General features: G+C 44.1%; 1 protein-coding gene across 1 annotated transcript; it reads right to left on the reverse strand.

Annotated features, from left to right (window-relative positions):
* Positions 1-300: 300 nt before the first annotated feature.
* neurod4 (neuronal differentiation 4) lies at positions 301-3,862 on the reverse strand. Its single transcript, XM_029722500.1, has 2 exons — positions 3,652-3,862; positions 301-2,307 (listed from the first exon to the last, which is right to left on the reverse strand). Exon 2 carries the CDS (start codon positions 2,299-2,301, stop codon positions 1,183-1,185), a length of 1,119 nt encoding a protein of 372 aa, XP_029578360.1. The 5' UTR covers positions 2,302-2,307; positions 3,652-3,862; the 3' UTR covers positions 301-1,182.
* Between the last annotated feature and the right edge of the window lie 8,501 nt (positions 3,863-12,363).

A 12,363-nucleotide genomic window follows, 5' to 3' on the forward strand; every position in this document is an offset into this window, starting at 1 on the left:
GCTGTTTCCAGAGAATTCAATGTTCTACCATAAGCCGCCGCCAACGCCATTTATTCCTATATGTATGTATTATTAAGGGATTGTTAAGAAAACAGAGGAAGAGACATTGACATATTCTGTCCTAATATGGGACCTTATGAGTGTTTTTAAAAGTACAATGGTAATATAACTACCCAATTCTAATGTCACTATGGAGTAAATTAATGTGCTGCTCAAAATGATATGTTCTATCTGATTGCCTATATGTGATATATCCACATTTCATTTGAGTGAAAAGACAACAAACCATGGCAAAATGTGTTGCTTCAGAAATAGTATATAATATAAGAATATTTATTCAATTAAGTGCGAAACAGCTAAATATTTACAAAAACAGTAGTGATGGACACCATAAGAGACAAAATCCTGAAACGTACTTCAAAAAAAATAATAATTTAAATGCTTCATTAGTAAAGTCGCCGGTGACTGAAAAACTATATACCAAGAAGACAGTAAAACAAAAACAGTGCTGAGAAAATTGCAAAAAGGATAATAGTTGTCAAAATAAATATTAAATACGGATATAAATTAAATGCATTTCTGTTCATATGGCTAAAATGATGCTGGCTACAGTATGGGCCTCAGTGCAGAAGTTGAAGTAACTGAGTATAGAGCAACTTTTTGTGACACATTTTCTCTCCATCCTCAAGCACACAAGAGAGGACTTTCTTTCAACCCAAGTACTCTTCTATTGTAGTAAAAAAATGGATGGGCGTCTGAGACAGTGTGCAGTGCTTATACCTGGATATCTGATTTGGTAAACAAACAGTACAGCTACATATAATAGGAACTGAGGGAAGACTTATTACACAGACAGAAACAAATTATGACAATACCAAATAATGTCAACACAAATAATAAACAACAATGACAATAAATTAGTAATACAATGAAGGGTGCATCTTTATGTCTTCAGTAGTTCATTATGATCAGGTAGGTTGAGTTTAGTTGAGTATCTCTCTCGGAGCATTACATGCTCTCCCAGAGTAGGATACTAGACAGTGTAAAATGTCATATCATTTTCTCTCTACACAATCATTCATAGAGTCACGGGCCTATGTATGTGCAGAAAGGTTGGAGGACCAGAGGCAGGGCTGTGTAGGGATCTCTCCCCTGCCTGGCCAACCAACTTCACTTTCCCCTTCACTCGCTGTAGATAGTGCCCATCTGTGAGGCGACCATGTGTGGTGGAGGGAAGGATTCAAAGGCCTGGATGTCTAGGGGCAGTTCGTAGCGTGAGGCCTGGAAGAGGTGGCCCTGAGGCCCTGGCAGCCCGGCCAGGGAGGAGGGGGGGTAGTGGGGTAGGGACGAGAGGTAATGGGAAGGGTGGGAGGGGTAGTTCCTTTCAGCCTCGTGGGGGGAAGGTTCCTGCTTCAGGGCAAAGTTGCCACTGATGCTGAGGGGGGGCGTGAGGGGCCCGTCGTAAGGGGGGGTGCCATTGCTACTACACTCATTAGGGGAAGGGTGCTGTTCGTAGGGCCCTCCCTCGAAGCTCTTCATATGGAGGAGGTGGGAGGCCTCCAGGGACCCGTAGGGGGGGCTAGGCAGGCCCGGAGAGGGGTAGTGACCACTCAGGGGGTGATGGCCACCAGGCTGCCCTGCTACACCACTACCAACTCCTGGAGATCCTCCAAAGGGCTTGTCATCCAGCTTGTTGAGCATTTTGGGGGCAGAAGCCCCCAGCTGGAGACACCCAGCCACCAGGTTGCTAGTGGGCTGGGACAGGCCTTTACACAGCATCTCTGTGAAGCCGTGGCTCTCTGGGGACTGACCGCTCTCCAGCACCTCAGACAGGGCCCAGATGTAGTTGCGGGCCAGCCTCAGGGTCTCGATCTTGGACAGTTTCTGGGTCTTGGAGGCGCAGGGCATGACCTTACGCAACACATCTAACGCGTCGTTCAACCCGTGCATGCGGGACCGCTCGCGGGCGTTGGCCTTGGTGCGTCTCGCCTTGAACCTCTCCTGTCTGCCTCTGGCCATCTTCTTCTTCTTGGGCCCCCTCCGTTTGGGCGCCTCGTTCTCTCCGTCCATTCCAGTCTCCTCCTCATCATCATTATAATTGTCTTCCTCCTCCTGATCCTCCATGTCTTCGCTGCCCAGCTCGATGCTCCCACGGCCTCCTGGGCCCAGGCCGTAGCGGCCCCCCATCTCTGGACCTCTCTCTCCATCTTGGGAGCTCAGGCCCTCATCTAGCCAGGCCAGAGAACTGACCAGCTCAGACACATCTCCTTCTCCAGGCTTACCAAATCGTTTGGTCATCATTGTGATCTGAGGAAAACAAAACACATTCGGCCAAGCTCATGAATCAGCTGTGTAATTTGTCATCATTGTTTGTCATCATTGTTTGGAATTGGAATTGGTTGACCTGTCTCTTTAACTTAATTCCCAACTGGTTGCCTAGACATACAGGAGAGAGTATAATTTCAGCACTGTCATGTGGACAGCACACACTAGCAGGGACAGTTCCTTTTCCATTCCAACAGAATGGATGAACATTTTAGCAGATACAGAACATCTCTCAACTCTGACAGCAAAAACAACTAATTCAAAGGGAAAAGAGCACTAACTATGCAAAATCATTTCTGTCCTTTGTAGGATGATCTAATGGAAGACACTTTGGGGATAAACTCTGTGGTTCCCTGCTGTTTATGCCGTGGTGGTTTTGGAGACGCTGTCAATCTGGGACATGCGGGATTTAACCTGGATATAAAACCCTCAGATTAAATTCAGGGTAGTCTACAGAGCCAAATCAACAAAACACGGTAACAACCGGACCAAAGATCTCATGCATCAACAGTTACATTTGATTTGCTGATTGGAATGAGTACCGTTTTAAATCCAATCTTGCGTGGAATTGTTATCGAAAATGCCACTGCTACTGTAGTCCAAAGGATAAAAAACGTTCAATGGGAACTCGGGTGAACTTTCCTAAACACACCAACAACCAAATAAATCACTGCCTAAGGACACACACTATTGTTCTACAACTAAGTCGTCCTACTTAGTGATCGTGAAGTCGTGCGTAACTGTAAGTAGTACAGTTTACTATAGGCCTATAAATCATAAATAACAACAATGTATTACGCACGGACTCAACTCTGTCTAGGACTGAATGATTAACAAACAATCATAACTGTATTTGACACTGACAATAGTACTGAATATGGTACAATACAAACCATAACATGTATAGCACAGGAAAAAAAAAAATGTGTGAAATTGTATGAAATGTATGCATTCACTACTGTAAGTCGCTCTGGATAAGAGCGTCTGCTAAATTACTAAAATGTAAATGTAATGTATATCTATAACAGTCTATATCAGGTTAATACATAAAGATAGTGGTATCTCACTTTCTTGTTGATATGATACGATAACGCATTATAGTTGTTTGGTGGCATTGGCATAAAGCCTATTATGAAGAATGCCATTTTCATCAATTACCTTTCCTGTTATAGAAAATAGTAAAAAATCGAATATTAAGGCAGTTTACAGTTGCATTGCATAAATATGCATAGGCCTATGGGTTGATCCTGTGTGACAAATAGTACATTATCTGGAATAGAATCACATGAAATGCAATTATTTGATTGACACAAAATCAAAACGCACCTGTTTATGTTCACAACTCGCCCTTCCAAACTTGTCAGACGTCCGGCTAACTTCCAAAGTCCCAGGAACCAAGCAAAATGACTTTATAGCCAATCCTCAACCGATGCCGTTTCTCTCAGTTGCAGTCCTTTCCAAGTTCCTTTTCGTTCCCTCAGTTATACAACCAGTGCGCGAGGGACTTTCATCTCCGACTGGCATGAATATGTCTGAGTTTATCCTTTAGGAGGTGGACTGGCCCCTCCCACGAGCGCCCCACCCATAACGTTCAGTTTATCCAAAGGCGTGTGGCGGGCTCGTGGCCAAAGTGTTCTGTCCAAACAACCGCACATGCGTCACCAATCTTTGGGTGTGCGTGTGTGTGGTGTGTGTGTGTGTGTGTGTGTGTGTGTGTGTGTGTGTGTGTGTGTGTGTGTGTGTGTGTGTGTGTGTGTGTGTGTGTGTGAGAGAGAGAGAGAGAGATTTTGCTCAAATGTCCACAATTCCATAATTATTTCATACAATATTATGTGTCCAAAATTGTCCATTACTACCATTTCTTGTAAAAAGCGGATTTTGTGCTCGATTAAGCTCCAAGTGTGAGAGGCCTATATGCTACGGTTGTTCCATAACCCAATTTGTATACAAAAAGTACACGTTTCCGTAACAATTTGTGATGTTCATTCTGCACAATACTTAGAATATTAATTTTCGTTAATGCTTGGATGATCATGGGGTGGAATCATACCCATGATTAACAAAGCGCGCGTTTTGATATTTTAATTACGCACATTCTGAAGAAGGGACGCTCCTTCATCGCGTTATGCGTAAGTGATTTTGACAGCTTGGTGTGGTAAGACCAGGTGTATGCGTTGTTCACCCGTCCATTAATTTGCTTCTTCCGCTTATTAGCCATATACCCTACTCCCCAGTCTCTGCGCCCAAGATCAGTTGAATGAGTCATGCAGCAAATACGTTTTATCTGATTTAAACCGGTTGGTGCGCCGGAATGCTCTGAGAATATACAGTATCTATTTTTAAGTTATATTTGGGTTGGAATTGTATCATCACTAAATTAAAATAAAAGTTGTAAATCCAAAACAAAGTAGATTTGATATACAACTCAAGACTAAATCATATGTGACTCAAAATAATGTATTAGTTTGCGAAATACTAATAATTTCGAAGTTTAATTTGGGATAGTTTGAGATGGAGTAAAATGGGGTTTCACAGTTCATTGTCTCAACTGGTAGTGTAAAGGGTCTTTTAGGTTGAATATAACTTGTTATTAAAAGCACTTTAAACACCTAAAACTGTTGGCACACATTATTCCATTATTCCTACCCCTCCCTAGCCTGGCTGACGCTACCATGACACAGCGCAGGGAAAGCTGTGACACACTGATCTGGAAAGGAGGCTGTTGGATAATGCAATATTCGCTCTGAAATTGTGTGACAGGTTTGATTGGATCTCTCAAATGTTAGTTTTTTTCATCTGGGGGTTAGACTTCACATTGTTTGGATTTGAAAATCCAACCGTTGTGAGGGAAGGGGGTTGGCACTGGGGGCCTGTGTGTGGCTGTGTATGTGGGTATTTGAGTGAGAAAGACACAGAGGAGAGCCAACCAAATTTGCAGTTAAAGCCCAGTCCCCTTCCTTATCGAGGCATTGTGCCAACAACATCAGAGTCATTACAGACTCTGAAGTCAGGAAGAGAGTTAGGCGTTAGACAGACTAAGATTTCCCATCGTTTAGTCCCGTTCCTTACCTTTTTCCAATTTCACAACAAATGCCAAGGCATAACAAACACAACATATGTGATGTCCCAGTGCATGGTGCAGGGTGAGCCACCACACAGTCGGGGCTCTATTGTAGTCAGATGCTATTGACAGCCGTGGCTTGCGGCGCACGTGCCCCCGCATTGATCCTATTGTATACATGAGGCACATCTGTGCTTGCAACTGTGCTCTTGGGCTTTCTTACACTCTCTCTCTCTCATCGGAAAACCTACATCGGCCTACACCTCAGTTACATTTCCTTTTGGTCTTTAGCTCATCGATACAAATATAACTAGATTGCATCATCATTAAGTAGAATTTTGCATTTGAAATCTTATGACACTAAGTTGCTGGGCTAGGCTGTAGGACTCTCTAGATCACTGTAGGACCATATGGTCAGATATAAGAAACGAAAGAGGGGGTGCATCTGTTGCCTCACTTGATATCACGATGCCCATACCCACGTGGCCTTTTCATTGCTAATCAGCGCATTGCGCACGTCGGCGTGCGGATGGAGCGGGCATGGTTTGGTTTTTATGTGCGTGCGCGCTTCGTGCGTATGAGTGTGCGTGCATGGCGCTGTCCAATGTGGAAACCAGAAGTAGTCATGTGTGTGTCAACAGTTTGCGCAGCCAGACCCAGTGTCTTCTATGTGCGGCCCCCTGCTCCCACTTAGCTTCACAGTCCCCCAGGTAACTTCTATCCTCCACAATCTTTACCTCCCCTGAGTCCATGCCAGTCCTCATCACACCTGCAGCCTGCTCTGGGAATAGTAGCTCTGGGAATGCTGAATAGTAGTGCTGCCCAGCTTCCCACAGTCATCCCAAATGTCCCTAATGACAAACTAAGGGGGAACTTGGGAATTGTGTCCCTCCTGTCTGCTTCAATTCTGACTAGAATATCCAGTTTGACAAATATCACTAGAATACGTTTTTAGTTAGGGGATTCCGACAATATTAACAAATGTCCCACTCACGTGGGCAAGGAAACAAGCTTTGATGGACTGGGGTTTGTATTAGGTTTTTAAATGCTGCTTTTGTTGTTATGATTGTTGTTATCCCCCCTCTTTTCACACAAAAAAAATCCTGCCACAAGTGAGTTGTCTGTCGCTCCTGCCCCATGGGATGGATTTAGAGGGGAACGGGGGGATTCTATGCTACTCTGACAGATGGGTCTCTCTCTCTCTCTCTCCCTCTCCATCGCTCGCTAAAACACAGACACACACTGGCACACCGAGACAGCACGAATACAATAGGAATTAAAGCCGTGCACACATGCTCCCTCGGCCGGGCTGAAAGCTGAGCCCCTTGTAGTAATCAGAAAAGGATGGAGGGAGCGCGGATGTGTGCGAAGGGAGGGACGTGTTTGGAAGGGGGATGGGGGAGGAGGGGGGAGTGCTGTGTGCTTCTTTTTAGCTCGGATTAAACATTTGCCTTATTTGCCTGTTTCAAATCTTTTTGATTCAAATATACATTTTCCTTGCCACGGAGCTCTCCATTTTCGTCATAAAGCACGTTTGAAGTTGAACTGTTTCCACTGTCAACCTTTCAGTTGTGACAAGTTTTATCCCTCTCCCTGTTTACCCCTCTTCCATCTGTATGTCTGTGTTTCCTTGTCTGTTTATCTGTCTCTGTATAGTAAATGTGTGTGTCCTATAAAATGGAGTCCACTCAGCATTCTCTATTAGCTGTCGACTGAGGCTGAATATACGTACAGACTATCCTGGAGGAGAGACTAAGTCCCACTGAATCTGCCTTACACAGGGGACATGCATGCACACACACACTGTACGACTGTGGACTTTTGACGTCTACATGCTCTCTCTATTATTGCAATCCCAGTGTCCCCTCAGGGAAGTCGAAGAAGACGAATAAAGAGTTCAGAAGCAGAATGAAAAGGGAGATCATGCCCCCTGTTCCCAGACAGGGAGGATGGGAAGAAGACTGAGTCTGTCTCCATGTGTAAATCAAACCAATATTATATATGGAGACCCACCAGCCTAATTGGAGGCATACGATTGGCCATCACTACGCTATGCCACCTGCTGTCAATGGGCCTGCAGCCCCTCGAAACATGCTGCAGCACCGCTAAACATGCTGCAGCCCCTCGAAACATGCGGCAGGCCTCTATTCACGCGGCAGCCCCTCTATTCACGCGGCAGCCCCTCTATTCACGCGGCAGCCCCTCTATTCACGCGGCAGCCCCTCTATTCACGCGGCAGCCCCTCTATTCACGCGGCAGCCCCTCTATTCACGCGGCAGCCCCTCTATTCACGCGGCAGCCCCTCTGTTCACGTGGCAGCACCTCTATTCACGCGGCAGCCCCTCTATTCACGTGGCAGCACCTCTATTCACGCGGCAGCCCCTCTATTCACGCGGCAGACCCTCTATTCACGTGGCAGCACCTCTATTCACGCGGCAGCCCCTCTATTCACGCGGCAGACCCTCTATTCATGCGGCAGCCCCTCTAAACATGCTGCAGCACCTCTAAACATGCTGCAGCCCCTCTAAACATGGTGCAGCCCCTCTAAACATGGTGCAGCCCCTCTATTCATGCGGCAGCCCCTCTAAACATGCTGCAGCACCTCGGCAGTAGAGAATTTGTGTGATGGATGCAGAATCAAATGGACATGCATGTACTCTACTATAAATGGACATCTCTCAAACCAAAAAGTCTAAGATTTAGGTAAGCGTGAGTTTAGGAGTCAAACTTTAAGTCAACAGGTTGCAAGGAGCTATTAGACAAGTGCAGTCAACACATTTTTCCGTAAGTGTTTCGCTATTAACAAAATGGGCTTGATGAGATTTTTAGCGGGTGGGGCACAGACTGAGCCTTTTGCAATTCCTCGAAGGCAGCGAATGGATTTAAATCGCACTAAAGTGGGCAGTATAAAGAATGGGGATTCTGCCTTGAGGCTTCTAAATCTAACAGTGGAGATTGAGAGCTAGTAAACAAAGGAGGCAGTAGTTTCATATTCAGTTCTGTAAAGACACTACAACCTCCATCCCATCTACCCTCTGAGCATCAACACTGTTTTTTTGGAGTCCTGGGAGATGGATGTTGAGGGGGGGGGGGGTCCATCTGCCATGCTAGGGGTGCTGGGGGAGACAGGCATATCCCAAGGGGGTTTTGGGAGCGAGGGAGCAGGAGGGAGAGAGAGAGGGACCTGAATAGATTACACCAATCCACTAATCAAGGGCGGTAATCTGTGTGTCTCTCACACTAAACAGTGTTGGGGAACAGACACAGCAATAGCATCAGTAGGAATAGGGAGATTCAGATATCATCTATAAAAGGATTCTAACAACAGATCAAATGCATTGACAGATTTCTTCTTCTGACACGTTTTTTGAATGAGAGTAATAAATAGGTGCGATTGGCAAGGAGCCATAGAGTGTGTCTGTGATCAGGTGTTTGTGTCCCACAAGTGGCCCCACTGATTCCCTGTGTGACTATTATGCAAATACAGTAGCATCCAGGCATGCCAGCAGCCTGAATTAGTCCAATGGATAAAAAGTGCTTTTAATCAAATTAGATTACCATATTGATTTTATCATTTTGATATATTGTGATTTATTGTGTAAAAACATAGCTGAAATTGATTGATACTTGATATGCAAACAAAAACATTGTCCATTTAATGCAAAAGAGAAACAATAAGGTAATTTACGGCAAAGGAAATTGAGATGGTAAATGTTTTACTTTCTGTGGATTTCCACAAATTTTTTTTTACCAGTCCCAGGAATTAGGCATAACCTCTTCACAAAATGATTGAAATAGATTGAGTTTGTCCCATGCCAATCACTCATGTAGAGTAACCATCTTCAGCACTTTTTTTCTTTCTGAAAGGGCCTTGTCACTCTACCAGCGGCAACCAAATTCAGCTGTAAAGTGTCTTATCTAATGTCAAAACTAAAAGGGATGTTAGTGTGTTAAAAGACAAGCAGCACAAAATAAAATAATCCAGTTGCCTCTAGAGTCATGGTCTCATCATGCTGGTTTTGACGTGGGGCAGCCTGACTAAGTCTGGATGGAAGCTTTCTGAGTGGGTAAAGCTGTACAGGCCTAGGGATGAGATGCTTAATGATGGAACTGAACTGATCCTCCAGGGCAAAGGGCTCTTCAGCATCATGGATTAAACACCTCCTCTACCTCCTGCAGTCTAAGTATTGGCAGGGCCTGTGCTGCCTCTAGCCCTCTAAGCTCCCGGTCCCCTCATTTTATTGTTTCGTTCGCCCCAGTCAATATTAAGCTTGGCTAATGTGATCCAGAGGCAGCTGCATGGAGGAGTCCTGGTCTGCGTCCCAAATGTCACCCTGTTCCCTGTGTAGTGCACTACCCCTATGGGTCTTGGTCAAAAGTAGTGTGTAGCTTGCACTACATAGGGCATAGGGGTGCCATTTGGGATGCAAAACCCTGATGATTACCATGACACAGCCGTAAGAAGAGGAGGGGTATAATATCATTAAAAATAAATCAGGTGCTTGGCGATTCAGCATGGCAGGGCAGGACAGAAAGGGAGGGGGGGTTGTAAGACATTCGTTTGGGAGAATTGGTATAATTTCATTAGGGGACCCCAAAGGAACCATTGAGACATTTCCTCTTAGTTAGAATAATTCAATTTATTCTCACACCACAGGCCTCAGAAATGGAAAATAAAATAGACTTTGTTTTTACAAAGTACCCCACCCCTTTACTGTTGCAACCTTGGATAGCATTTTCCTGGGGAAGCCCAATTCCCCATTCAACCACTGGCGAAATCCCATCACATCTCAAACTGTGTTTCTAATACATGAAATTATACACAGACTACCCCTTGCTAATCAGGAAACTCTTGGATATGTTGTGGTGGACTGTCATTACAATTGCTTCACGGGAACCTGGTAAAAGTACGTTTGTAGTGTAGCTAGCCAAATGGCTCTGAATTTGCTGTCAGCATGCAGTCAAAGCTATAACCACGTTTGGAGCTAGTGCCCTCAAATTGTTTTCCTGATGTCGACAGCAGATGGAAGTTGTATTTATAACGTTGCTAACTTAGCTAATTAACATGCATTTTGAGAAAACAAGTTACAGTATATTAAGTAACTAGTTTTGGTTGTCAATGAGACTGAGATGAGAACAACTAATCAGCTGAGCTAGCCAGCAATGTAACAAAAGTTAAATTTCGGCCTCGAGAAAATACGATAATCAACAGGCTCTGCATTTCAGAAATCACAGTAGCAAGTACTCCTGGTACACTGTTCAATTATTTAGTCATTTAAAACATGTATTTTTTTTAAAGAATACTCTTCAGTTTTTGCCATAGCTTTCATTCGATTTTAACCGGAGCTTGTCTAAGGAATTGGTATAATGCTGCGTTCAAAACAACTAAGAACTCGGAACTGGGAAATCTCCGACTCCGACTTCAGTGCGATCGAAACAACTGGGAACTCTGAAAAAATATGAGGTCAAATCATGACGACAGTGATCGGAAAGTCGGAGCTCTAGAAAGAGGCCCGAGTTCCTAAGTTGGAATCTCAAGTTAGATGACCTGTCAAATCGATTTTCCCCAGTTGGAGCTATTTTTTTCCCCCAGTCGTTTTAAACGCATGTTGGAAGTCGGAGATTTCAGAGTTCCCAGTTCTCAGTTGTTTTGAACGTGGCAATAGACTCGAAGACAGTTGCTATTCATTGGATTGCTGGGGCGGGGCTTAGCGAAGGGTCAATTGAATGATCTGCAAGACTGAATATTCATTTTAGGGAGTTCGGTTAAAAATAAGGATTTAAATTGAGCAAAGTTATTGGTTTATAAAATGGCCCAGAAGGAATGTTTTGGGATTCTGATTGCTATGGCTCAGTCCATGGTTAATAATTGTTATGGGGGGTATTCGGAAAACGTGACGATTTGCCCCAGTGCCAACTAATCCCTTTTAAACGGTTTGAGACGAGTGACTGTGCTGTCTGCTCGCCAGACTCGGCTTTATCCGTCCTGTCATCTTAACATCAACCCTCACTTAGCTGGGCCCATGTTGGGGTAACACATCTATGAACAGAATACAGACATTGTTTTGAAATCTTTATAATAAAGTAAAATACATTTTGAATGCAGAATCAAAACGCTGTGTTCGGAATGAAAGTCATACAGTTTAGGTGGTCGTTTTTCTTTACTCGCCACATTTAAATATTCGATATGCTAAAAGCCCAGAAGTGCCGTTGGTCGCGCAGTGAGGGTCGTATGTCGCTATTGTTCTGGGACTCGAGACATAAACGGTGATTTCAAGGGCCATTGAGCGCGCGATGGATTGTGCCTAAAATCCATTGAGGGGTGGAGGGCATCGATTATTAGGAGAGCGGTGCTACCAGAAGTGGGCTAGTAGTCTACATCTCTGGATGAATAGTCTACATCTCTGGATGAATCGGTCCTTCTTCTCTGTGGTGCTAAAAGTAGTAATTCAGCAGATAATTGGAAATGCTAAAACAAAGAGAACATATACTAAAGTTGCTAAGGTTGCAGCAGTTTTGATTTAAGGGTATTATCCAATTTATTAGGCTACAGGCAGTGCATGACTTTTGCAAGAGCTCACCAGAGCTGAGTACCGGCATCTCAAATTGTATACTGTTTGAGCTCCTGTTCCTATTTATTATAGAATATTATCTCAAAAGTATTGTGGAGCTCCTGCACCTACATGTAATGAGTACCGGCTACTATTTCAGTCCAAGTCAAGCAGTGTAAACGCAAACTACAAGAAGCAGGAGATAATTCATATTAGGCAAAACCCCACTGCACACCACGTCATTTCAACCTCGAGAATTGGGTTATATTTGGTATATATATTTATTCAAACCTATTTTCACCGATTCAAAAAGACAGCCAAAAAGTGTGTTGAATTCCTAATGTGTAATCACTATTCTTTCAACCATCTAAAAGCACAACCAAATTCCAATTGAAAATCAATGTCTGATTTTTCGTTTAGTTATCA

Source organism: Salmo trutta, chromosome 30 (genome assembly GCF_901001165.1).
Source record: "Salmo trutta chromosome 30, fSalTru1.1, whole genome shotgun sequence".
In the NCBI taxonomy this organism is placed as follows: Eukaryota; Metazoa; Chordata; class Actinopteri; order Salmoniformes; family Salmonidae; genus Salmo; species Salmo trutta.

Coding starts and splice junctions, on each gene's coding strand:
- neurod4 (XM_029722500.1), bottom strand. CDS start 2,301: ATGATGACCAAACGATTTGGTAAGCCTGGAGAAGGAGATGTGTCTGAG.